Source organism: Palaemon carinicauda, chromosome 11 (genome assembly GCF_036898095.1).
Source record: "Palaemon carinicauda isolate YSFRI2023 chromosome 11, ASM3689809v2, whole genome shotgun sequence".
Classification (NCBI taxonomy): Eukaryota; Metazoa; Arthropoda; class Malacostraca; order Decapoda; family Palaemonidae; genus Palaemon; species Palaemon carinicauda.
This window is the reverse complement of record NC_090735.1, coordinates 140,219,937-140,247,238: the sequence shown is the minus strand read 5'-3', so window position 1 is coordinate 140,247,238 and position 27,302 is coordinate 140,219,937. Positions and strand designations below refer to the sequence as shown.

At 42.7% G+C, this 27,302-nt stretch overlaps 1 protein-coding gene across 6 annotated transcripts in view; it reads right to left on the bottom strand.

The window, feature by feature from the left end:
- Positions 1–27,302, bottom strand: part of LOC137650247 (probable glutamate receptor) — a 220,340-nt gene that overhangs the window by 47,194 nt on the left and 145,844 nt on the right. For all 6 annotated transcript variants that reach the window (XR_011045945.1, XR_011045946.1, XM_068383527.1 and 3 more), the window contains 2 exons: positions 23,789–23,934; positions 23,099–23,197 (listed from right to left, as the gene is read on the bottom strand). Coding sequence is in view for 4 of the 6 variants with exons in the window: in XM_068383527.1 (XP_068239628.1) it covers positions 23,099–23,197; positions 23,789–23,934 (245 nt within the window). In the remaining 2 variants the exon portion in view is untranslated. The remainder of the gene's footprint in view (positions 1–23,098; positions 23,198–23,788; positions 23,935–27,302) is intronic.

Here is a 27,302-nt window from a genome sequence, read left to right as displayed (position 1 = left end):
ACAAACATTCAAAAGGGTATCCCTTCACTCCATGCTTTCTCTCTCTCTGTCAGCTAGTGCCGCCAGGTACTAACCCAACCCAGCCAGCAACATGCTGGCTGGGTCGGTGTCGTCAGATACTTCCGCTGGCTGGGTCGGTGCCGCCAGATACTACCCCACCGGCTGGATTGTGCCGATGGGGCTAGCTTAGCCGGCAACATGCAGGCTAAACTACAGTATATGATTATACAGTAGCCAGTATATTTGCAGTATAGATCATACTGCAAACAAAAAACTATAGTATACATTATACAGTAGTTATTTTCCAACATACCCTGTGTATCCTTTCACAGTCTATTGTCGAGACCAGTTATATACTAAAGGAAAAGATTTCTTTCAACAGACTGATAGATGATCAGTTACCATTTACCCACATTATTAAAACCTTGGGAAAGGTCAGTGTTAAGTTACACTTATCTATCCCTAGGGGCTAGAACCCTTCCCTTGAGTTTCCTGAATAGGAAAACTCTGGGTTTTAATTTTGGGGGGAGGTCGCAGCAATTGACTGGACAGGAAACACAAGTATGTGTCTTTTCTAGTTCCTTTCTAGCTTGTCTATCCTAAGCTATAATGTTAAATTATTAATGATAATATTTTATTAGTTTATCAGGTGAGATAAACTACCGCATACTCATTTAATTTTCCTCTCTTTACAGGAGGACCATCCAAAGTGCCTGCAAGTCTTCTGCAACATGAGGAGCAAGGACTTCTGTGGACACGTAGAGTGCAGGGCTCATGCCCCCTGCGCCACTTCCCAGGGATCTCACAGGTACTGGGACCCCCCAGGACTGCAAGATTTACAAGGCCTTGGTTACCGAGGCTTTTGATGATCCCAAGACAACGGAGTCAAGGGATGCAGCACGAGAGAAGCTGCGCAGATGGGTTCGCGGCTTTCAGAAGAACGCCACGGGACCTTACCTTCCTAGTGAACAGATGCGCTCCTTGCTGTTCCCAAAAGCGGGTGTGGAAGCTGTCATACCCCAACCACAACATAAGATCCCTTGCGTTCAGATTGCCATAGATACGAACGTCTCTGAAGCAATGCAGGATATCCACCTAGACGAGAGGATGTCGGAGGTGTCTGAGGACACCGTGAAGGACCTTCTAGCGGAAGGTCTCGAGGAGGAGTCCACCTTGACTCCTGAAGAAGAAGAAGAAGAAGAGGATGGTGTCGAATCGGACTCTCTTTCGTCAGTTCCGGCTCCAGAGCCGTTACCCTCTACATCTTCTGCCCCTTCATTAGATGATGTGAGACAGGCAATGGCTAGTCTCATGGCAATGATAGAGAGCCTTCGCAAGCAAGGTGAAGAAAGGGAGGCTAAAATGGAAAGGCAAATGGGCCAACTCACCGCCTCCCGTGGGACTCACAAGAAACTTGGGGTTCAAGACCTTCCACCATGCTCTGATATTAATCCCTGGAGGTATGCAGAATACATGCTTATTACCAGTGGCAAAATCTTTATATCAGAGAAGTTGGGGACAGTCCCTATTGAGGAGGTTGAATTCTGGCCCAGATTTCAGGCCTACCCAGACTGCTTCGTCTGTCTGAAGACGGAACCAACATCCAAGAAGGAAACAGAACCTAAGGAGGTCATAGTACTTGACCACAATAAAGCTCAGGCTCTCTTGACAAGTAGCCTGAAGCAGAAGGGCTTCACTAACTCGAAAGTGTCAGCCCTTAGCAAGAAGTATCCCACCCTTCTTGCTCCAGCTTCGTTAGCCTTTCCCTTTACATCAAAGGGTTTTAAGGCAGTTATGAAGGCAATAGAGGCAGGTATACTTTGCCCTACACTCAATCTTTAGCCCTGCCCACTGAAGATAAGGACTGGAAGGAAGTCCACCTTACCTTCTCAGTTGTGAAGTTGGAGGCAGATATCGCTGGACGTCAGTTCAGCGAAAATCTCCCTAAGCTGTCTGACTTTCTCTTGCGTAGGGAGCAAGAGACTAAAGAAAGACTGGCCGCATCTCTCTCTACAGATTTGTTTAGAGACGACGGCAAGTAATAGTAACACCCCAGATATGAACATGGTCATGGCCAAAACGTATTTGGCTACTGTGGTCAAGGACCTGTAAGGCTTTGTCAAAGTCAGACGAGCATGTAGGAAGTTCGTGTTTTCTTCTGCTTCAGTAAAGCACGAACCCAGGAAGATGATAGCTTCCAATATCTGGGGTAAGGACCTCTTCCCGAGCGAAGTGGTCAAGGAAGTCGTAGACAAAGCCGCCACGGAGAATAGAAACCTTCTCCGGAAGTGGGGCATGTTGGCGAAGAGGAAGTCTTTCCCGGATGAGGGTCCCCAGCCTAAGAGGAAGACTAAAAGACCCAGGTTGCCCTCTCGCCCTGCCACACAGCAGCAACAACAACAACATCCCACAGTTGCCATGACCGCGATACCCAAGATGGTGGCTCAACCCCAACCAACTTATCAGATGGTGCCTCAGCAGCTGGTTGCCCAGTCACCAGCGTTCAACCCTGCGTTTGAGAAGCAGACCACTACCTTTCGTCCCAAGGGTAGAGGGTCTAAATTCCCCCCAAGAGGTAAAGGGGATAGGGGAGGAAACGGTCAAGGAGGTAAATCCTCCAGAAATCAGAAGCAACGAGTTGCTTCAGGTAGGAGGGAGACTCCAACAATTTCAGGATCGTTGGACCTTCGATCCTTGGGCCTACAGCCTAATCAAAAATGGACTAGGATGGAGCTGGAGCGAGGCTCCACCACCATTTCCTCAATTCTTCAAACACTCCAACCCCGTAATGGAAGAATACACCCTAGAACTTTTGAGCAAGCGGGTGATAAGGAGGGCAAAGTCCATCAAATTCCAAGGAAGGCTGTTTAGTGTTCCCAAGAAGGACTTAGACAAACTCAGAGTCATTCTGGACTTGTCGCCACTCAAGTTCATAGAAAAAAAAAAGTTCAGGATGTTAAACCTTCAACACATAAGGACCCTGTTACAGAAAGGGGTGTACACTGTCTCGATAGACCTCGCAGATGCCTACTGGCATATTCCAATCAACCAACCCCTCTCCTCCTACCTAGGATTCAGGCTACAGAAGAAGAAGTAAGTCTTCAGAGCCATGCCCTTCGGACTAAACATACCCCCAAGGATTTTTACAAAGCTTGCAGATGCAGCCGTTCAACAACTATGCCTAGGTGTCCAGGTAGTAGTGTACCTGGACGACTGGCTGGTGTGGGCAGTATCCAGGATGGAGTGCATGCACGCATCCAAGAAAGTGATCCAGTTCCTGGAATATCTGGGATTCAAGATCAACATCAAGAAGTCGTTTATCTCCAGCTCAAGAGTTTCAATAGCTCGGAATAAATTGGAACTTAAAGTCACACCGTCGCTCCATTCCCCCAGGGAAGAGGAGAGAGAGATAGCAGGATCTGTCAAGAGACTACTGAAATCCGACAGGATCTCAAGACGCCAACAGGAAAGAGTACAGCTAAAAGATGCGTCAGGAGTCAGGAGAAGATACGCATCAAACGCTCGAAGAGATCTAAGAAGACCCATACCGACCCTACTACGATCACTTCTCAAGCCATGGTCGAAGGCCAAGACCCTAAAGAAGACCATACCCTTGCAACCACCTCCACCTTCAGTCACCATCTACGGAAAGTCCAAGGAACTTGGTCTTCTCTATTCAAGACCTTCCACATCAACATTTTGGAGGCCATGGCCCATATAAAACTGATCCTGGACAGCGAGGTGATAATGAGATAATGAGATGTCTGAATCTTCAAGGCTTGAGATAGCCCCAAATCAACCTAGTGATTTTGTTCATCTTCCGCCTAACGGAAAAGAAGAGATGGCATTTATCAGCAGTTCACCTTGAAGGGTTCCGCAATGTGACGGCGGATGCTCTATCCAGGCTCACGCCGACAGAGTCAGAATGGTCCCTATACGCAGGCTCATTCTCCTTCATCTTACATCAAGTCCCAGAACTGCAGATTGACCTCTTCGTGACGAGCGACAAACAGACGCTACCTCGTTATGTGGCTCCATACGAGGACCCTCTAGCGAAGCGACGGACGCCATGTCCCTCGACTGGAACAGATGGAACCGGTTCTACCTGTTCCCTCCGACCAATCTCTTAAGGAAGGTCCTCAACAAGCTGAGATCCTTTCGGGGAACAGCAGCTCTAGTGGCTCGCAAGTGGCCAAAGAGCAACTGGTTCTCTCTAGTAATGGAACTGAAGCTGAAGCTGGTCCCTCTGCCGGACCCAGTACTGTCTCAACAGGTCCAGAAGTCGACTGTCTTCACTTCTTCATGGAGAACCCAAAACCTTCATCTCATGATTTTCTCTCCTTAGCAGTAAAGAAAAGATTTGGGATCTCGAAAGGCAGTATAGACTTCTTAGATGAATATAAGTCTAAGTCAACCAGAAGACAATGTGAATCATCTTCGAAAAAGTGGGTTGCTTTCGTCAAAGCAAAAGGACCAAAAGAAATCTCAATGGATTTCTGTTTGTCCTTCTTTATCCACCTTCATGAACAAGGTCTGGCAGCCAATACGATAACTATGTGTAAATCAGCTCTGACTAAGACCTCTACTATATGCCATCCAAGTAGACTAGTCAAACGAAATCTATAACAAGATCCCTAAGGCATGTGCTAGACTTAGGCCTGCAGCCCCTCCGAAGCCTATTTCATGGTCCTTGGACAAGGTCCTACACTTTGCTTCAACAGTGAACAATGAGGATTGCTCTCTGAAAGACTTGACTCAAAAAGTCATTTTCTTGTTTGCCATAGCCTCGGGGGCTAGTGTTAGTGAAATAGTGGCCCTATCTAGAGATGAGGGCCATATTCAGTTCACAGAAGTGGGAGAATTGAATATTTTTTCCTGATCCAACATTTCTCGCTAAGAACGAGCTACCAACCAAAAGATGGGGTCCCTGGAGAATCTGCCCTCTGAAGGAAGATATCTCGCTGTGTCCAGTCGAGTGTCTAAAGGTCTATCTTCGTAGAACTTCAGACTTCAGGGGAGGACAGCTCTTTAAAGTAGAAACATCAGGATCAAACCTATCCCTAAAACAACTAAGGGCAAAAATCACCTATTTTATTTGCAGAGCGGATCCTGACAGTACACCCGCAGGTCATGATCCAAGGAAAATCGCTTCATCACTGAACTTTTTTCAGTATATGGATTTTGAGCATCTTTGCTCATACACTGGATGAAAGTCATCCAGAGTGTTCTACAAGCATTATGCGAAGCAAGTGCATGAACTCAAGCATTACGTGGTGGCGGCAGGTAGTGTACTAAAACCTGTCGTCTAGTGCTGCGATGAACAGTGAATTGATTGGGATCATCAAGGACACAGGTGAACGTGTTGACACCTCTCGCTGCAATACTTTTGAAGTGAGTGTCACCAAGATGACACTAAGGACTGTTCTATTTCAGCTGAGGTGAAGAAACATATAGATAACACGTGTGCCGTGTGTACTTACACAGTGTGAATAGACATTCAACATCACAGAAATGAATATTAGAAAATTTATCAAATTTTCAGATTTACGGTGGCATTAATAAGCTTTCCCTTTCAAGTGAAAACAAATGTTTTCTGTGCTTTGATTGCTTGATATGTTTCCTATTACATTTATTAACATTTATGTTCTACATGTTACATTATGTTAGTCATTTATTACCAAATAAAATTATCAATATGTATTTGCGTCTTATTTCGCCCTACATTTGATTTTCAATAAAAATATATCAGAGTTTTATTACCCTGTAATACACTGCATATATTTCCTATGAACAATATGTATAGCTACTTCTCTTATACGTGTTACAAACATTATCTGGTAATGCTCGTTCCAATTAGTTATACATACAGCGAGACCTGTATGTAGTTGATGCTATGTTTGTTTCATATGTTATATGCAAACCTTGAAACTCCTTTCCTACGTCTAGTATGACTCTTCCCTGCAGGGGGCAGGAAGAACTGACATGGTTTATGCTTAGCAGTAATGACGTATAACGGTAACGTCATATGTCTCAATGGCCTGGATGACCAAGGAAAAACTGTATCGAGGTTAATGAATGAATGAATGATTTAAAGTTTTCAGGCATCCTGACATCTAAGGTCATTGACGCCGGTAACATTTAATTTATGTATACAAAAGTAAAAAATGAAATAAAATAAAAAATTAAAGAGTATTCAATTAAAATCATAAAAATTGAATGTCATAGAAGTTAAATATTTTTCAGAAGACCTGCTTCTGAAAGAAATCTAAAAATGCCACTTGCATGGTAGGACACATCATTTCCAAGAATCTTGGCAAAGATGAACCTGCCACCCTCACCTCGAGCCTCAAACAAATATCTATTCCACAAGATGTTATAATTGGGGCATTCGGTCAACAAATGCCTTACTGTTAGAGGTACTAAACAGTTGTCACAATACGGTTGGTGTTGGCCCTTCAGCAGAAACTCATGTGTCAACCGAGTGTGACCAATACGGAGACGACAAAGAGACGTCTCCCATTTTCGGGGCATCATATTATACCTCCAAGGAGATATGTCATTTGTTACTTCCCTCATTTTATTGCCATCTTGACTATCCCATTGCTGTTGCCATTTATTGCAAACCAATTTCTTGATGTCAGGTAAGAAATCATTACAGGCAATGGGATACCTTCTTGGCAGCAACTCGGATGCAGCCTCCTTAGCCAGTGAATCTGCCTTCTCATTCCCGGACACACCTACATGTGCTGGAACCCAACAAAATTGAACTGTTATACCTCTCCGTCCAATAAGGAAAAGCCATTCTAAAATCCTTAAAACTAGAGGGTTATTAGAATTAAAAACTTCCATAGCTTGAAGGACACTCCTTGCATCACTAAAAATTGTAAAATTACCCTCCTTCTCCAACGCTATTTTCTCAATAGCAGTTAATATGCCATACAGTTCGGCAGTACATATGGAAGCGGTCAGAGGAAGTGCACCTCTACAATTAAAACCATTACTATGTACTCCAAATCCAACGCCAGCATCAGATTTGGAGCCATCAGTATAGATAAAAGTTGATCCTCTATGTTCTTTAACATGTTCATTAAAAAGAGACCTGGCTTCTATGTCTGACATATTCTTCTTATCTCCAATAAAATATTTACAAAAAGATATCTCTGGTAACTTCCATGGAGGCGTTGATGATACCTTGAATGGAAGTACCTTATTTCTAATTATATCCAGACTATTTAATAATCGTTTCACCCGAAAGCCATAAGGTTGAGGAGATTTTGGGTGCAACTCAAAGTATGATGCTTGTCTTACAAGGCTTGCAGTCTGAAAGGCTAGAGAGTTAGGGAGTCTTTGCAGTCTAAACCAATACCGAAGAATGGAAGACATTCGGTAAAGGTCTAGAGGTAACTCTCCAGCATCAACAAGGAGACTTGGGATAGGCGAGGTTTTAAAAGCTCCAGTAGACAATCTAATACCTGCATGATGTATCGAATCTAATATTTTTAACTGGCTTGGGGTGGCTGAAGAATATACCTCACAACCATATCTAATTTTGGAAAAAATCAAGGCCTTGTATAATTTTAAAATAGTATTGCGGTCTGCCCCCCCATGATGTATGGGACAATACTTTTAAGATATTTAGAGCTTCAACACATTTAGCTTTTAGCGCTTTTAGGTGAGAAACCCATGTAAGTCTACAGTCAAATATCAAACCTAAAAATTTGGTTTCCGATACACATGGTATCCGTTGACCTTTAATGTATATATCCGGGTCTGGATGTACTCCCCGGATACGACAAAAATGGACAATGGTAGTTTTACTTGTCGAGAACTTAAATCCATTCATGTCAGCCCACTGGATAATTTTATCAATAGAGAGTTGGATTTTTCTCTCAACCATTGCCATTCTAGTGCCAGCAAATGATATTGAGAGATCATCCACAAATAATGTTGAGAGAACATCCTGGGGAATGGCTGAGGATATCCCATTAATTGCTAGTGCAAAAAGGGTTACACTCAGCACACTACCCTGAGGAACTCCTTCTTCCTGGCACTTACTCTCTGATAGAGTTTCCCCCACTCTCACTTGAAAAACTCTACGTGAAAGAAATGCCTGAATAAATAGTGGCAGCTCTCCTCTCAATCCCAATTCATGAATGGTTTTAAGAATACCATATCTCCATGTGGTATCACATGCCTTTTCAAGGTCAAAAAATACTGTAACATGGTGCTGTTTGGAAGCAAAGGCTTCACAAATAGAAGACTCAAGTCGTATCAACACATCAGTCATTGAGTGCATTTTTCGGAATCCACATTGAATAGGTGATAAAATACCTTTCTTTTCAAGGTACCATATCAGTCTTGCATTGACCATCTTCTCCATGATTTTACATAAACAAGATGTCAATGCAATAGGACGATAGTTTGCTGCTAAAAACTTGTCTTTACCGGGTTTCAAAAAGGCTAAAACACTTGGGTAACTATGATCATGCCATATTCTATTAATAATGCTTAAAATAAATAGCTTTGTATTAAAATGGACATGTTTAATCATTACATATGGAATTCCATCGGGTCCAGGGGCTGTATCGTTGCAATGAGCAAGTGCGGAATCAAATTCTCTTTCAGTGAAAGGAGAATTATGCGACTCTTCCCTTCTTGTTGCAAAATTTAAAATTTTCTTTTCTTCAGTGCTCCTATACTGGTGACCAGGGGCTCCTTCACACTTGCTGGATACATTTGAAAAATGATTAGCCAGGACATTGCTAACTTCATTTGCTTCAGTTACATACTGGCCATTCACCTTCAACACTGGTGGTGGGTTGGGGGTGAATTTGCCAGCTATCTTTTTTACTTTCCTCCAAACAGAAGATGGTGGTGTTCGTATCGAGGTTAAGGCACTTTAATAATCCACAGATACAGTACATTCTAATAATTCTCTGGTAAGCTTCCATCAGGACGACAAGGCTTGAGCCCACTATTTTTGGGTGAGATAGCCATGTCGTCCTGATGGACCCGCCCGCCTTTTCTACAAGAAAAGGCCTTGGCAAGATCCCTCTCTAAAATTACTATACCTGTAGCTCCATTCTCAACGCTACAAGGAATAGCGCGCTGGGTTGACATACAGCGCCATCTAGATACTCAGTAGTAGTATGGGAGGAAGGGTACCTTGATAACGGCTCCCCTTCTATTTTTGCCACTTACCCCCTCAAAGCAAAAACGCTATTCGGGGTGAAGATTGCTATGTGTCGTATCAAGATATACGTCCCCTGATTTATGCGATATCCTTGAGAGAAATTTTAAGGATATTCGTGCCAGGAGTTAGAATTCTGGAGACCTAAAGGTAAATTCTCTGGGAATTTCACTGTAGTCAAATATCCCTTAGGAAGCTACTTATAGGAACCTTCCATCGGGACGACATGGCTATCTCACCCAAAAGTAAATTTTTTGCTTCGCTCAAAAAACCGTTTTACACAAAAATGAACCATCAAAGTTGTGTGCAAACATTTGTCATTTTGAAAGCACCAATTACTTAAAATTTTTGTAGGATAAATTTTAGGCCTATGGTCAATGATTTATTTAATGTTTTCTCCTGATTATGTACTGGCTAATAATTTAAATCTACTTTTTAATTTCCAGTACAGATTATCCTGCTATTACAATAATAACTATGACTTCAAGAGTCTAATTTGCACTGTCACCGACCTTGTAATTTGCTCATATATCAAATCAAATTTCCCTATCAAAATAAATTGAAATGCTATTAATCAGTTCCACTCTCCCAAAAAGGGATTTTGACGAAGGAAAAATCTATTTCTGGGGAGAGACCTGTGGCGCCCGGTGAAAAGGGGTCCTTCTAATACACTTTTCTGATAAAATCTTCCAATTATACCAGAAAAAGATAAAAGCATGGAATGCAGAGGTTACAACCCTCGCGCGAGCACCTTGTGGGTGTCGTGTATAAAGCAAAGGCGCGTGAAATCCACTCTTCACAGGTTGTCTTCCATTTAGTTAATTCCTTCATCAAAGGGATGGGCCGATACAAAGGCCCTAGCCAACCTACCAGAGCCACGCCACCCACACCCCGACACGAGCGCCATCTGAACAACATCCTTCTGTATTGGACATGATGGCTTGGAAAGGAAAGGGTGGGATCATGTAAAATAAAAGGGAAGGGTTTCACCGGGCACCATAGGTCTCCCCCCAGAAATAGATTTTTCCTTCGTCAAAATCCCTTTTCTGGGTCGACCTGTGGCGGCCGGTGAAAATGTACCAGAGAATGCCTTCCAAGCCCAACAATAACTACTAATTTAATGAGGGGAGAGAAAAAACACCATGTAAAGAAAACCATATACTGTATAATTAAGGTAAGTAAGCATAAATAATAAACTAGCCACAGGGCATAGTGAGTGTAAGGCTAAACAAACATGATAACAGGGAAGCTTTCGAGTATCAGAGTAAACATGCAACAAAACTGACATGGCTAAGAATACCCCAACACTATAATTACGGGAAACAATAATAGTTACAATCATATTAACCTAATATGTAATAAACTTAGGGCTAACGAACCACCAAGGAAGCGGCGTCGTGGTGCGAGTGGCGGGTAGGAGGGAGAAGAAAAGATATGGATGAAAGGAAGAACAAGAGATCACTGGGGAGAGATATGGGTCCCAGCTGCAACCGTTGGGTATTTAAGGGCCTGTAAGTTCTTTAGATAGTGGCGTTTGAAGACCATAGGAGATTTCCAACCCGTGTACTTTTTAAGGTCATCAAAGTCCATATTTTGGAAATAATAGATGGAGGTAGCTACTGACCGGATATCATGAGCATGGGGAAATGATCCCGGATTGGCTTGTTTTATGAAGTATAGGATCTGTTGCCTAATACCACGTATGGAAATGGTGCCTCCTTGTTCTCTGATAAACAAGGGGCCAGACGATCGGGTAGCAGTCCTGGCTAAAAAGGCTCTGAGAGTAGTGACTGGACATAGAGATGTATCTTGGAGAAGAGGAATAATCTTCCAAGGGGACCACCTATTTTGGAGGTCTTCGTTTTTAGCTAGGAACGCCCTGTCTGGAGAAAGAAGTACTTCACCTGAAGGGAGGAAATCTATGTTTTCTGAGTTTCGTGAGAGAGCTGCTAGTTCTGAGATTCTAGAACCCGAGGCCAAAATAAAGTCTTCCTAAGAAGAGTGATATAGGAGCAGGATTTGTTGTCCGTGTTGGAGGCAAGTTTAAAGACATCATTTAGAGACCAAGAGACCTTTTGTGGACGAACCGAAGGTCGAAGCCTAGCATATGCTTTTGGAATAGACGAGAAATAAGACTCCGCCAGGTTAATGTTAAACCCAACCAGGAAGACTTTCCTCAGAGCTGACTTAATGGTGGTTATAGTGCTAGCTGCTAGGCCTTTGTCAAATATGGACCTAAAGAAGGAGATGGCTAAATTAGGAGTCATAACCGAATGGTCTGAATTCTTTAAGAAATCTGCTAGTTTCTTAACTGCTGAATCATATTGGCGAATCGTAGAGTCCCTTTTGTCTGATTCTATAAAGAGGACATTATCCGGGTCAATGTTTGCATCCTTACGAGCCGCAAACTTCATGAAATCCACAAAGTTAGGGTTTTGGCTATCCTTGAGGAATCTGACACAGTCCGAGTTTGGACTACTTGGGTCAGTTTGGGGAATGGGATCCGGAAGGGACGAAGTTTCAACTCGAGGAGGAGAGGAAATCAACTGCTCTTTGGCCAGTGAGGTGCCACTAAAGCCACTGCCCCGTTGAAGGAGCGGAGTTTGTGTAAGACTTTCAGTAGAAGATTCACTGGAGGGAATAAGTAGATCTTCTGCCAATGGTTCCAATCCAGGGTTAATGCGTCCATGGCATAAGCCTGAGGGTCCAGGTTCGGGGTCACATAACATGGGAGTTTGTGATTGAGTTGGGTCGCGAATAGATCTACCTGGAGACCTGGAACCAGCCTGAGTATCCACCGGAAGGAGTGCATGTCCAGGGACCATTCCAATTCCAGTGGTCTCGTCCTGGATAATGAGTCTGCTATCACATTCTGGACTCCTGCTAGGTGAGTTGCTGACAGGAACCAGTCTTTGTCGGCTGCCAAGGCGAAGATAGTGATCAGGATCTGATTCAGGCTGGGTGATTTGGATCCCCCTCTGTTGAGGCAGTGGACTACTGCCGTGCTGTCTGAGACTACTCTGATGTGGGTCGACCTCGGAGGAGAGATTCTCTTCAGGGTCAAGAACACCGCCATGGCTTCGTGAACATTGATATGGAACTGCTTCATGGCGGGTGACCAAGAGCCCTGAAACATCTGATGTTGGGAGTAACCCCCCCATCCACTCAGACGCGTCAGTATGAATTGTCACTTGTGGAGAGGGGAACTGTAGAGGAACCGATTTGGAGAGGTTCCTCGGTTTGGACCATGGTTGTAGTCTCATTTTTAAGACAGAGGGTATCTTCGAGGTCTTGTCTCTTAAAGGTATTGTCACTCTTTTTCTCCAAACTCGATTGATGTCTTGGAGTTTGGCTTTTAATAGGAGATCGGTCAGTGAGGCAAATTGAAGAAGGCCGAGGATTCGTTCTAAAGCTCTTCTGGACACCTGTCTGTGTTTGAGAATGTTCCTGACCTTGGAAGCTATCTCCCTTACCTTCTTAGGAGGAAGGGAGAGCCTGTGCTTTGAAAGGTCCCAACGGATGCCTAACCATTCGAAGTGGCTTGATGGTTGTAGGCGAGACTTTCGGAGATTGACTTGGAAGCCCAGTTTGGCGAGAAAGTGGAGAACCTTCGACGTAGCTCTCTTGCATTCCTGGTTCGACTGGGCCCAAATGAGCCAATCGTCCAGATAGGCGATGATCTGTATCCCTTGGTTTCTGAGTTGTTCGAGCACCATCTCCCCCAGTTTTGTGAATATCCTGGGGGCAATGCTGAGACCGAAGGGCATGACTTTGAATGCAAAGGCTTTCTTGCCGAGACGGAAGCCTAGGTAGGGAGAGAAGTTTCGAGCTACTGGGACATGATAATAGGCGTCGGTAAGATCGATAGAGGTGGTGACGGCCCCACGGGGAAGTAAGGTCCGTACCTGAGAGATAGTCAGTATACGGAACTTGTCGCAAAGGATGTAAGAGTCTAGTTTCGACAAGTCCAGAACTACCCTCAACGCCGACGAGTCTTTCTTCGGGACTGTAAACAGGCGGCCTTGGAATTTCAGGGATCGAACCCGTTTGATCGCTTTCTTCTTGAGTAACTCTGCGGTGTACACTTCCAGGATGGGAGTGGGTCTCTGGAAGAAGGTCACTGGTGGAGGAGGGGATCCCTGTGACCATTTCCAACCCAAGCCCCTGGATATTATGCTGTAAGCTCATGGACTGAAGGTCCAATGGTCTCGGAAGTGATAAAGTCTCCCTCCTACCGGCATCACATCATTGGGAGGGAGTGAACCTAGGTCCCCTCCCTCCACGGGCAACCCTTGCTCTAGGTCCGCCGCGTTGGCGGAACTGTCCTCTACCTCTGAAACTTTCTCTCTGGTGTCCACAAAAGGAACCGGAGGATTCGTAGGCAAGGTTGTATGCAGGAGAGGACATCCAAGAGGGGTTGGGCTGTGTACCAGGGGGAGCAGTGAGGTAGACTACCTGCTGAGGGGGAGCCGGTTGTTGAGAAGTCGAGGCAGTGGAAGACTGTGGCGACGAGTTACCCCGGACCGTCTTGTAGGGACTAAACCTCTGCTTCTTCTTGAAGAACGTCTGTTTCTGGGGTTCGAACCTCCTTTTGGCTGAGAGACCCAACCTTACCTGCAAATTTTGGTTTGCCCTCGCCGCGTCCTGAAGAACCTTATCAACTTCGGTCTGAGGGAAGAGGGTCTTACCCCAGCAGGAGGACGCTATCTTCCTGTTCGGTTTATGTCTGATGGAAGCCTCAGACAGAACGAACTTCCTGCAACTAACTCGAGCCGACCAGAAGTCATGGAGGTCTATTTGGTAGGACAGCAGCTGATTCTTTGTGGCGACTCTGAACAGCGTTTACTCTGGGTAAAGCTATGCTAGGGACTCCATGGAGGTGATGGATTGGAGGGACCTAGCTAGTCTAGTACGGGTCTCGAACCCAGTTTTGAGAAGACTCTCTATTAATCTGGGAAGCTTCTCAGAGAAAAGAGTAGAGGCACAGTCCGGGTCTAGCTTCCCCACTGTGAAGGTAGACGCCGCGTCATCCCAGGTTGCAGAGGTACCCGGAATAAGCAAAGAGGTGGGGTCCGTCTCTTTGAGAGCCAGCATGGAAGAGCCTTCCTTGATGGCCTGTATAGTCAGCTCTGTGACTTTGTCTATGAGCGGCAAAGAGATGGAGGCCACTGTCGTAAAAATAGTGTAGGCACCTTTGTGTGGGGTGAGCTTGGAGTTAATAGTGTTCTGGCCCAGATAGCCTGGGCCTGCTCTTTTGGAAATATCACTGTTTCCTTTGGTACCTTGTCCACACGGACCAATGCATGTTCCTTTAAATGTACGAAGCCATTGAACGGGAATTCTAGGCCCGGGGGGTAGAACTCCAGGTCCTCTAGAGGGCGGGTGCCTATGCCCTCCAGAGTTAGGGAACCATCTAAGAATGGGGCATGCAAGGCAAACCGCCAAGGATTGTTTTTATCGAAGAGCGGTAGCTTCGATGCGTCTGGGGCGGAAGGGGGAGGAAACTGAGTTCCAGCGCGGATCAGAGTAGCCATCATATCCTTAATCTCTGTCATCGCCCCAGACTGATGTTGAAGTTGTTCTCTGACCAAATCTCTGACCAGTTCGACGGGGAAGAGATCGCCCCAGAGTACCTGAAAACCACCCGTTGGTTTTGTCTTGGATTTGGTAGACTTAGACTTCTTAGGAGTCGTGGTTTTATGAGGAGCAATATGAATATCAGGAGCTGTCGAGGGTCCGGGGACCGGTGACGTTGATACTGGCAAAGCTGAAGACTTATAATTTCGAAGTGGCTTCACCTTGGGTCGTACGGAGGCAGAGGGATCCCGAGGAGAAGCCTTAGAGTTATCAAAACCTAGAAAGGATGAGGTAGAAGAGGGAGTAGGAGAGAAAAGGGTTTCCACCAACTCGGCACCACTTACCTGCTCGTCCCTGGGTTCTACGTCTATATCTAGATCTGCCACGTCCAGCGGTATGAGGGGTTCGTCCTCCGCGGAAATGGTGGCCCTGACTTCATCAATTAAGGGGGCAGCAACTTCAGGGGAGACTGCAGCAGTAGTCAAGCCTGGGAAGAGACGGGAGGCCATGTCTCCATCGAGGAGATAGGGTGCGCCAGACGGGGCATTCCTGCCGAAGCCCGACACCCAAGGACGAAGAGTAGCCCTTGCTGATTGAAGAGAGTCATCATCGGCCTGAAAGATTTGCAGTGATTAGTGATGCAGGAGGGGGTTTGCTCTCCAAAATATACTGTGTATATCATATTAATGGCTAAATTAGTGTCTGCCAAAGAGAAATAAAGAACAAAAGGAAAACCCACTTACATCATCGTTCAGTAGAATTGAGGACAGCTCGTAACAGAGCGAGCACAAATCCGGGAACCAGACCATATATTGGGCCTGTCCCGGTTCCCGGATGAAGGGGATGGAGCAGTGTGCATGGGACCGACAGAGGTCATGCCCAACGGGGTCGTTGAACGAGGCAGGGCATCCTTGGGCAGTACAACGGACCTTCTGTAAAAGAAAGGAGACATGAGTCTTGGTGTTCCTTGAAACTCTGATAAGGGGTTAAAAAACCCTATTATTATAGAGCTCCGGCTCTCACTGAATTCCCTTAAGCTCCAATATTGCATTTAACTAATGTCTGAATATCACTTTTTAAGATGATACAGCCCCATACCATTGCTGGTGCTTTTATATTCAATTGTTTGCATTTAACTAATGTCTGTTAATGACAGAAGAATAAATAATCTAAAGCAATCTGCCGACCTCTGAGGGTCGGGGAAGCAGTGACAGGCCTTCAAAATAAATATAAAACACAAGCCTTAGCTAAAGGCAAGGCCAATATAAGTGTGAAGTGTATGGGCGACCTCCGGTGAAGCCGAAGGGCGATGAGACGTCTTGAATAATTCAATTGTGGCTAATAATTCAATTGTGAAATTTATAAAACACAAGCCGCAGCTAAAGACTAAGGCTAAGATAATAGTAAAGCATATTTACGATCTCCGGTGAAGCTGGAGGGAGATGAAAGGTCCTGAATAATTATATTGTGAATAATAACTCAATTGTAATAACAATGGCTATTGTGTGGATATGGCCGTGGCCTGAGACCGTAGTAAGGGCCACCGGAGGGTCGTATCTAAACAATATGAAGCACGTCCCATGTAAGTAAACAATATATAAATATAACAATAGATCTAAAGTCATTGAGAATCCCTCATGGCGGAGTAGAACTCAAGGCAGAGTGGAAAAAAGTTCATAACTACTCCCAAGCCGTAACGGGGAGAGGACGGAACTCGGACCTAATAAATACACTATTGAAAAGTAACCAAAATTAAATAACTCGTAAGTTATCATACACCCGTAGGGGGAGAGGTGAGGGAGGGAGAACTCGTTGAACGCACAAAACGGAAAACGGGAAATCCGCTCACCCATCTGAGATAAGAAAGAAAACGAGAGAAAGGGGTAACTCGTGACTGCGAACAGAAAACGGGAACCCCAAGCTCTCGCTCTCTTGGACACAAAATCAGGACTAATAAGCACACAACACTATTATAAATGTATAAAATAAAATTGTACATCAAGATAAGACTACAAACGAAGAATAGCATCTGCTAAAACCCAAATTAAATAGAAAAGTCGAGTGACGAACGCCCCGGTGGGGCGGGTACTAAACAATAACAAAGCTTGAACGCTAATCTTGTTCGTAGGCTGGACTTGCTAGCAAAAAGTACCATGAGCAAAATAACGATAAAAATAATAACGGTTCCAAAGGCATAAGGCCAGGGACTTAACCAAGAACCTAAGTGACAGAGTACTAAACGGGCAGACTAAGATGAATTCCCCAAGATAAGAGAACAAACAATGGCCGCCGTGGAAGGGCCAGACGGGAATGATAAAACAGACTATACTGGATATAAGACAAAAGCCCGGTACTACAAAAAGCTGTCAAAACAAACTATGGTACTTAACATTGGAATGGGTGAAGATGGAGCTTCGGACATGACGAAATAAATCCACGAGTGTGAAAATAGCCGAGAGCACCACAAAAAATCCCACAATGTAGCAGTCCAAAAAGAAGGATGTTGTTCAGATGGCGCTCACGTCGGGGCGTGGGTGGCGTGGCTCTGGTAGGTTGGCTAGGGCCTTTGTATCGGCCCAACCCTTTGACGAAGGAATTAACTAAATGGAAGACAACCTGTGAATAGTGGATTTCACGCGCCTTTGCTTTATACACGACACCCACAAGGTGCTCGCGCGAGGGTTGTAACCTCTGCATTCCATGCTTTTATCTTTCTCTGGTATAATTGGAAGATTTTATCAGAAAAGTGTATTAGAAGGACCCCTTTTCACCGGCCGCCACAGGTCGACCCAGAAATAATCATACCAATCATTTGTTATCAGTTTTTTAAATAATGAAAATGTAACTTTATAGCAAAAAATATATAAAAAAGCACATAACAAAAAAGAATGAAAAGAAATAAACTGTTTTATTAAAATAAAATGTATTTAGCTTTTAAGATGAGACGATGATCCTACTTCTTGGTTCATAACTGCTCGCCACGTAAAATAAATTTGCGGACACCATCAGTAAATAGTTCGGTACTCGTCGAGATACTACTCAAGAGTTATTGGTTCCTTTGACAGGCTTGTCAGTACTACATTGGATCCCTCTCTCTGGTTAAGTCTCATTTATCATTTGCCTAAACATATACCGAATAATAGTCTGGCCTATTTTCTCCAATTTCTCCTCTGTCCTCATACACATGACACCACTGAGATTACCAAATAATTCTTCTTTGCTCAAGGGGTTAACTACTGCACTGTAATTGTTCAATGGCTACTTTCCTCTTGGTAAGGGTAGAAGAGACTCTTTAGCCATAGTAAGCAGCTCTTCTAAGAGAAGGACATCCCAAAATCAAAACATTGTTCTCTAGTCTTGGATAGTGCCATAGCCTCTGTACCATGGTTTTCTTTTCCACTGTCGTAGGGTACAGTTCTCTTGCTTGAGGGTACAGTATTCCATCTTATTTCTCTTCCGCTTTTTTTTTTTTTTGAAGTTTTTATAGTTTATATATGGAAGATTGTTTTAATGCTGTTACTATTCTTAAAATATTTAATTTTCAACGTTCATTACTTCGCAAAGGGGAACTCGAAAAGTATACCATAAACAAACTATAGGGCTTATGTAGCACGATGGACCAACGGAACTGCCATAAAGGTATATGCCTGGGCAGATACCACAAGACAAAAGAAAAGACTCGGAAACTAAAGAAAAGCCATAGCCAGTCATCGAACCAACTGAACAAGGAAAAATGAGCTCACCCTTCGCAAAGGGGATCTATAAAACATTGCCTTCTTAGCGCCAAGAAACTCTGATGATTGTGGCATTAGTCAGTCGGCAAATCAACTGAACAAGAAAAATGAGCTCACCCTTCGCAAAGGGGATGACATTTGTAGCACAATGGCCAGGAACCCCAACAAAACTGCCAACTCTAGGTTAGGCTAACCGAAACTGATACGAACTCACAAAAAGACTAAAATAATAAATTGTAATGGAATTATATATAAAATTGAGTCCTTAGCATCGTAATGCTAAACAAAAACTAGCTAACGTGAAACTTACCTAAAAATTCAAGTAAACACGACAAATAAGAGGCCATCAGGGACTAAGTCTTACGCCATGGTAGCAGGACTCGAAGCGCTCCGACTTCCTCTAACCAAATGCTAAAAACTAAGTCCCCGAAGGGGGCTAAAATCAAAATTAGCATAAACAAAGCCAAAGAGAGGTAGATACTCAACTTTTGTGAAAAAGAGGAAGCCAATTCACAAAACTAATCATCAAAGTTTGCGATAAAAGCGTCCCCAAAAATCAACCACACTGTAGCCATCAGCTACATTCGAAGGAATGGAAGCAGGAACGTATAGGGCCACTCAAAGGTGATAGGATGTGTAACGGCTCCTTACTTATCCTTCCCCTTAGTGGATTAAACTAGGTAAGGTCTGTTTGGGGTGCAGATATCTATGGTTATCTTAGGATACGTCCCTGATTATACACGATATCTTCGGATAGTCGTTTCCGGGGATTGGAACCCCGTAATACCTGACTGTAATTCTCTAGTAATATCAATCGCAGAAATATTATACTGTAGAAGTTGCCAGAAGGAACTTCCATCAGGACGACATGGCTTGAGCCCAAAAATAGATTTTTCCTTCGTCAAAATCCCTTTTAATTTTAGCTGTTCATTACTTCTCTTGAAGTTTGTTTATTTCCTTACTTCCTTTCCTCGCTGAGCTATTATTCCCTGTTGGAGCCTTTGGGCTTATAGCATCCTGTTTTTTCAACCATGGTTTTAGCTTAGCTAGTAATAATTAAAATAATATTACCAAGCTTCTATGTTATTCCATTCTACCTTGAAATTAGTTAAGATAATACCTTGTTATCAGTTTTGGCAACCTATTGTGGTAAATTTGGTCCGACTCATGCATAGGCTACCACCAGCTCCCTGCTAGGATTCTGCAACATACTCATTCTTATATCTTGTTCTTTTAACTTTCCTGATTTTGGGCGTGAAAATAAATGTTCTATTCTATCTCCTCTTTCTTTGCATATGTCACACACATCATCTCTTCCTGAAGTTCTTGGAAGTGAACAATCCTTATTCTAAATAAAAGTCAGCAGGTAGATTTTAAAATGAATTTAAAACTCCTATTCGCTGTGGCTCTATTTCCCGTTCTTTGCAGTATTGTCCATAGGTCAATTGATTTGTTTAGCACTCTCAGTTGAGGTGTACTTTTCCAGAGCCGGCATAACGCCTAACGCTTTGGTGGTAATGGTACTGACAAATCCAGGACAGTGGAACCTCTACATATGATCTTAATTCGTTCCAGGACCTGGTTCTTATGTTAAAACGATTTTATGTTGGAGCGAATATTCCCATTAGAATACACTGTAATTTGTATAATTTGTTCTACAGCCCAAAAACCTATGATAACTCCTTAATAAATTACAACACATAATTACACATAATAATACAATTGCATTATATAATAGAGATCTAAAAAAGAATAATTATAAAGAAATAAATAAAAAAGGGGTTTTTATTGTCACTTTACCTTAGAGACAGGCCAATGCATGTGTAGGCTTTGCGGTGCAGGGGGAGACTGACAGTCAGCGAGGAGGTAGAGATGGTGACTGTGATAACGTACTGTAACTTACTCTAACTTACACTACGTGAACTTTAACCTAACTTAGCTTTTTCATTTTTTTTTTATTTTTATATTCTATGTTTTTTTTTCATTTCATTTTCTTTTTGATTTTTAATTTTCATCACTTTCACTCAATTCAATCTTAGTTTTATTTGCTTCTCTTTCTTTCTGTTTATCACGATCACTAAACCGCTTTCTAGATTTTTTAAAGGAACTATCAAGAAAAAGTTGCTTGGTATGGCTTTTCAGAATTTTTCTGAAATGGGTTAAGCAGACATCATCGAATTGCGAAACTACTCGCCAAACCTGGAGTTTCTGTGGGTGATACTTATCAATGAAGTCAACCACGTGTTGATGATGTGCTAACATCTCTTTTATTGCAGCTGGACTTAAGATGTGCTCTACCTACTCGATGTCCTCCGACTCAGTCAACTGTGCTTGGAACTCATCATTCTGCATGGCATGCAGCTCCTCGAGTTCCTCGGTGGTGAGCTCTTCATGATGCTCCTCGACGAGTTCTGTGATGTCATCTTCATCGACCTCCAGACCCAAGGACTTGCCAAGGGATACAATCTCTTCTACGTCTTCCTCTACAGCAAGCACAGGTTCAGGCTCGGGGCCAAAACCTTCAAAATCTCTGGGAGAAACAGCATCAGGCCAAAGCTTCTTCTAAGCTGAATTCAGTGTCCGTCGAGTTACTCCCTCCCAAGCCTGATCTATGATCTTCAAGCAGTGCATAATATTGAAATGGCACCTCCAAAATTCACGCAAAGTCAAGTTGGTGCTTGCCTGGAATTAAAGCACTGCTTACATAAGTGCTTGGTGTAGAGCTTCTTAAAATTAGAGATGACTTGCTAGTCCATGGGCTAGAGGATAGGGGTGGTGTTCGGTGGAAGATACAGCACTCTAATGAACTTGAACTGGTCGATGATATCATCTTCGAGTCCTGGAGGGTGAGCGGGAGCATTATCCAAGCAAAGCAAGCACTTTAAAGGCAAATTCTTCTCCTGTAAGTACTTCTTGACAGCAGGGCCGAAAACTTGGTTTACCCATTCAACAAAGAAATGCCTAGTAACCCAGGCCTTAGAATTAGCATGCCAGAAAACATGCAGCCTGTCCTTATTGACTCTTATGAACCTTAAATGCCCTAGGGTTTTCGGAATGATAAACCAATAACGGCTTTATTTTGCAGTCCCCGCTGGCGTAGGCACATAGGGCAAGAGTCAACCGATCCTTCATAGGCTTATGTCCAGCCATTTACTTCTTTTTGGCAGTGATGTATGTTCGACTAGGCATCTTTTTCCAAAACAGACCGGTTTCATCACAATTGCTGCTCTTCGTAGCCTTCATCCTCCACAATCTATTCGAACTTCTTAACAAAATCGTTAGTAGCCATGGTGTCCGAACGTGAAGCCTCTCTCAGTGCCGAACAACTGAATGAATCCCGGTCCGTCTCTTGAATTTCTTGAATCAACCGCGAGACGCCTTGAATTCCTCCGTCGTAGGATCATTTGAACTCACTACCGCATCACCCCCAGAGCACACTGCCTTCAAGTCATAATAGATAGCGTTGGCCTTCTCGCAAATGATCGTTTCAGTGATCGTATCGCCAACAATCTCTTTGTCCTTTATCCATATTAACAAAAGGCGTTTCATCTCTTCCAGGGTAGGGCTGCGACGTTTTGAAATAATGGTGATCCCCTTCAATGGTTTGACTGCTTTAATGGCTGCCTTCTGCTTGATGATTGTCGAGATCGTAGACATATTTCGGCCATATTGTTTAGCCAGATCACTCACACGCACACCCCGCTCATGTTTTTCTATAATTTCTTATTTCAATTCTAATGAAAGCATTGCCTTCTTCCTTTTCTCACCACTACTAATACGTGTACCAAAACTAAGCTTCTTAGGACCCATAATCATACGCAAAATCAAAAATGAAACGTGAGTAAAGGAAGATAATAAGCACTGTTAATAACGGACCGAATAGAGGACAACCACACGATGCGCATGAGAATAGAACTGACCGACGCGACGCTCACTGGCATCCCTCAGACATAGTGTGTCTACCAGCGTAAACAAGAAACTACGACCGGCGCTTCAATAAAATTCTACGCGTATAGTCTAAGTCAAATGTTAGAGCATGACTTAGGGTGTTGAGAAGAAAATTTGATCGAATTTTACTTTGCATGTAGGAACAATCGTATGTAAAGGCAATCGTATATAGAGGTTTCACTGTTAATATCTGTCATTATTTGTCTAGACAAAGTGTGTGTAAGGTTTACATACTACAACATCCTATACATTTTCCCTGATGGTGTGTGGGAGTGATGGCACTCCAGTCCCCCCGGGAGGATTTTAGATGTCTGTTGTATGGAGATTCTGGAAAACTAAATTCCCCCCCCCCACCTCATTGACTCCTAACCTGTTTTTAACTTAAGTTCTTTGATGAAAACCTTTATCTTAATGAAAAAAATGATAACTTAATTTCTTAAAACAATGGAACAGTTATGAAAAAAATATTTCATAAAAACTGTACTGCTTTTTTACCAAAGAAACAGTATTTCATGGAATTTCCTCATAAATCACATCTAAATAGTTTTAAAGAGAACGCTTATAATCTTTGTTACGCTGAAATAAATTCAATATTAGAGTACAGTATCATACAGTATTTATCAAAGGATAAGGGTGGAAAAATACTAACCCGCTTTACTCCAGCAAAAGGGCTTTTAACAAAGCTCCTTGATCTATCTTCATGGTTAAATAGATCCCAGGTCTGTTTGAATATACCTTCAGTAGCAGTCTGCAAATAAACCAAAATTCATTAAAATGAAATCATATATAATCTCGTTATCAAATATGGTGAATTATAACTTTACTTGCATTTCAAAGATAATCAACCACCCTTATATTTAATACATGTCCATTTCTGATATGAGTAAATGTTGTCGATTTACCTTTGAAAAGGTACTCGTAGTTATTTCATGTAAAAAAAAAACTTTAAACAGTATTTAAATAAAAAAGATGCAAGGTATACTACTACTATAGAACTAATACCATGAGACCATCAAGCTTAAAATGTTAAGCCACTCCTACTCGTTACTCTTTCAACAACATCACGGCCCTCTCTGACCCATGTCTCCATAGAATTACGCTCTGGGCTCTTGTTTGTTATAGGCCTATGAAAGAGGCACGAGGAAGGGAGTAATGTTAAACTGTAACACTTTTAAGCACAGCATGAACATTACACCTCAACAGAGCCACAGTAGTAACTGTGGTATTAGCATATTATTCATTAACTTGGTGTCAATGCTGTTTATGTTTTCTTGAGTTAGCCTCAAAGGACAATTTCTTCATAGACCTGAAATCAGGTAAGTGCTTACAGATTATATACCTTGAAAAAAGTTTCATAACTACTGCCTCCTAATGTTCCCACAGTAAATCCCTCCTTGGTGGCTCTGGGGAGGTCACGTAGGAAATCTATGGGAATCTCGTAGGCTGGGATGGCCAAGACAGCTGTTAACATTCCTGAGTATAAAGCTGTAAAGAGAAGAAAAAATTATTGATGGATATTCCTTCAAGCAAATAATATATAAAATGAGAAATATGTTTTCTACATTAATATTTGATGCTGAACACATATGTATAAACTGTTTTATTTAATCCATTACTTTTTTTTTAAAAGCAGGAAATAAAGTCAGACTTTTCACAGGTTAACTTCTACTTTCTTACTAGCTCGTTGGCCAATTGACAACAATGAAAAACTCCATGTCGTCTTTTGCTCTTTAATGAACATAATAGCTGTCAGGATGTTCTGGCCTCTGTAGTATTTTTTAGTTGCCCATAACTATTACTTTCCATTTCCAAGCCAGGTAAATATCAGAAATTTTGAAATTTGTATTTTTTCCAACTGCCCTAATCTCAGTCTTTTAATTAGGGAGACTGATTCAGCATGAGCTGGAGTTGATCATTAAAGTTGGATAACAAGCAGTCATCCGCTGGTGAGGGTGAAGGATGAGTAGCCCTGTCCCCTTTCCAGCCAGAGAGCCTTCCCTTTTGACCTTTCGGTGTAGTGGGATGTAAACAAAAACAAACCCCCACACCCTTGATCACTGACAGACAAATTATCCCACAACACAAACTTTCCCGTTACTTTTACGTCAACTGGACTATTGCACGAAGGGAACAATAAAACAAAACATAACCTTAAAACTAAATTTATATTAAACGCAACTAAAAAAAAAAACACACATCATTAAACAGACTTAACACTAAAACAGACAAAAAATAGCACAGACTATTTTATATATATATATATATATATATATATATATATATATATATATATATATATATATATATATATATATATATATATAGTATAACGGTGTGTGTGGGTACACAGAACTCGCCAATAATCACAAAACTTTACTAACCCAACAACCCAGTCCACACACAGTACCAAAAAACACTTACTCCACACACAGTAACGAAAAATACTTACACACTAAAACAAATTACTTAACACTAAACCATCAACCATATGCCATAAACCAGCAACAAATAATCACATCTAACACCAACATAAGCGAAAACACAAAAATATTAAATATATAAGTTTGTGTGTGGTCACCATCGTCCACATACGGGTAACTCCTAGCCCAGTGCCACCACTTCTTGGCAGAGAGTATTAGCCTACGGCCAATTTAACTGCGCAATCGCTTAACTTTATATTCTCAGAATTATCATCTCCAAGACCAGGCCAAACCAGTGTCGTCGTCATCATCATCACCATCCGGGACTTATAATAAGCTTGGTCATCAAACAGTTACAAGAGCGGTCTATATCCAAATCATTGCATGATTAAACGTACGGGGTCGTCATCAATCTATCTATAAATGTGCGGCAGGCAACCAACAGGCCACGGACAAACAAAAACTCCAAAGGAGTCCAAAGGAGGAATTCCGGCACTAATACAAAAAAAAAATGACTTCCAAGCCGGCTGTCGATGAACAAAAAAAAACAAACTCCTGCTACAATCAAATAGAAAATCCTTTCGCCCAAGACATTCATTACTGCCCTAACCTAGCTAAAAATGTAAACAAACAACCTCAATTATACCTACAGTTTTTCCCACTACAAACAATCATTACACTAACTACCACTGTTCGGCAGCACGCACCGCAGACAAACGAGGACAAACACACAGAAACACACATACATACCAGCACACTCTCTCTCTCTCTCTCTCTCTCTCTCTCTCTCTCTCTCTCTCTCTCTCTCTCTCTCTCTCTCTCAGAAAGTATCAGAAAGAGCAAGCAGAGGTAGATTAATAGTGCCAAAAAGCATTCCAGGTAAACTGAGAAAGGCGCACAGGACATTAATCCACTACGCACCAGCATCGATAATGCAGCGACTATTTAATGTGCTGCCAGCTCATCTAAGAAACATATCAGGAGTGAGCGTAGATGCGTTTAAAAATCAGCTCGATAAATACCTAAGATGCATCCCAGACCATCCAAGACTGGAAGATGCAAAATACACCGGAAGATGTATTAGCAACTCTCTGGTGGATATACGAGGTGCCTCACACTGAGGGACCTGGGGGAACCCAAACAAAAAATAAGGCAATAAGGCAATAAGGCTCTCTCTTTGGCAAACAAACAAAAAATAAATAGAATAAAATTAATCCTCCACATCGGCACAGAACAGAGTTATGGTCGATGGGGAAGTTGGATTAAAAAGACCCAGGTTTGTATGGTTAGGAAAAATACAAATTACAAGTTATTTGTTTTTGTGCAGCATACAAACACTCGTCCTTTAATTAGGGAGACTCGCTGCTTGGTGGGTTGGAAGTCCCTTATAATCATAACGGGATGGTTAATTTTCTTCTCTGGACGTGATCACCACTTTATCTGTGCAGAAGCAAAGCGATGACTGCAGAAACCTCCTACCTGACTTTCATAGCGATGAAACGCTGATAGGACTGGGCTGTACATGGAAGTATATACCCAATCAAACTAGAGATCACCTCCTACCTGACTTTCATAGTGATGAGAGGCTGATAGGACTGGGCTGTACATGGAAGTATATACCCAATCAAACTTGAGATCCCCTTCCCCTGAAGGGGACGTCATTTATAAAGATATACCTTGTATGATGATTAATGGGTTGTTACCATCCTACTTGTTAAAGGGGGATGAGAGAGATACTTCTTTAGACCTAAAGAATGGAGCTCTGAAGTGCAACTTACAAGCATCAAGTCCTTCCAGCTCTTAAACTTTTTACTGCTTGGTCCTCGAGAGCGGGGGCAGAAGAATGTAGGAGAAAAGACAGCCATACTACCTTTCATTCCAGACTAACATCAGCGAGTTACCATAAACAAGATGCATCCTTGTCCCGTATGGGAGCTGGGCTGGTTACACAACTACTTGAGCAGCCATCACAGGTCCAAGCACAAATACATCAAGAACTTGTGGGTTTACTCTCCCAAGTAAACGACCGTGAAGGTGGTCTGCCTTCTTCAGACTCTAGCCTTCAACAATTGGACCACTGACAGATTCCCCCTGAAAGCATGAGTGGGGCTAATATGCCTGACTTTATGAGCTATGGTCTTAGCTGGCGTCTTAACCCTCTCGTCAGTCAAGACGTACACTCTACGGATCATCTCATGAAGTCAGAAAGAGACCTTGTTTCTTGACATCTCTTCCTTGAACCTGCCAGTACAAACAAAAAGTCTCTGACACTCTGACCTGAAGTGTTGAGTTCTTTTCAGATACTACTGCAGAGCACTCACAGGACAACAGAGAATCTCTTCTTGATCACCACCTGACATCTCCCGAAGGAAGATGTGTAGGACTCGAACTTGGGGTTATGCATGGCTGGATTCTTGGTTTTGGCCACAAAGT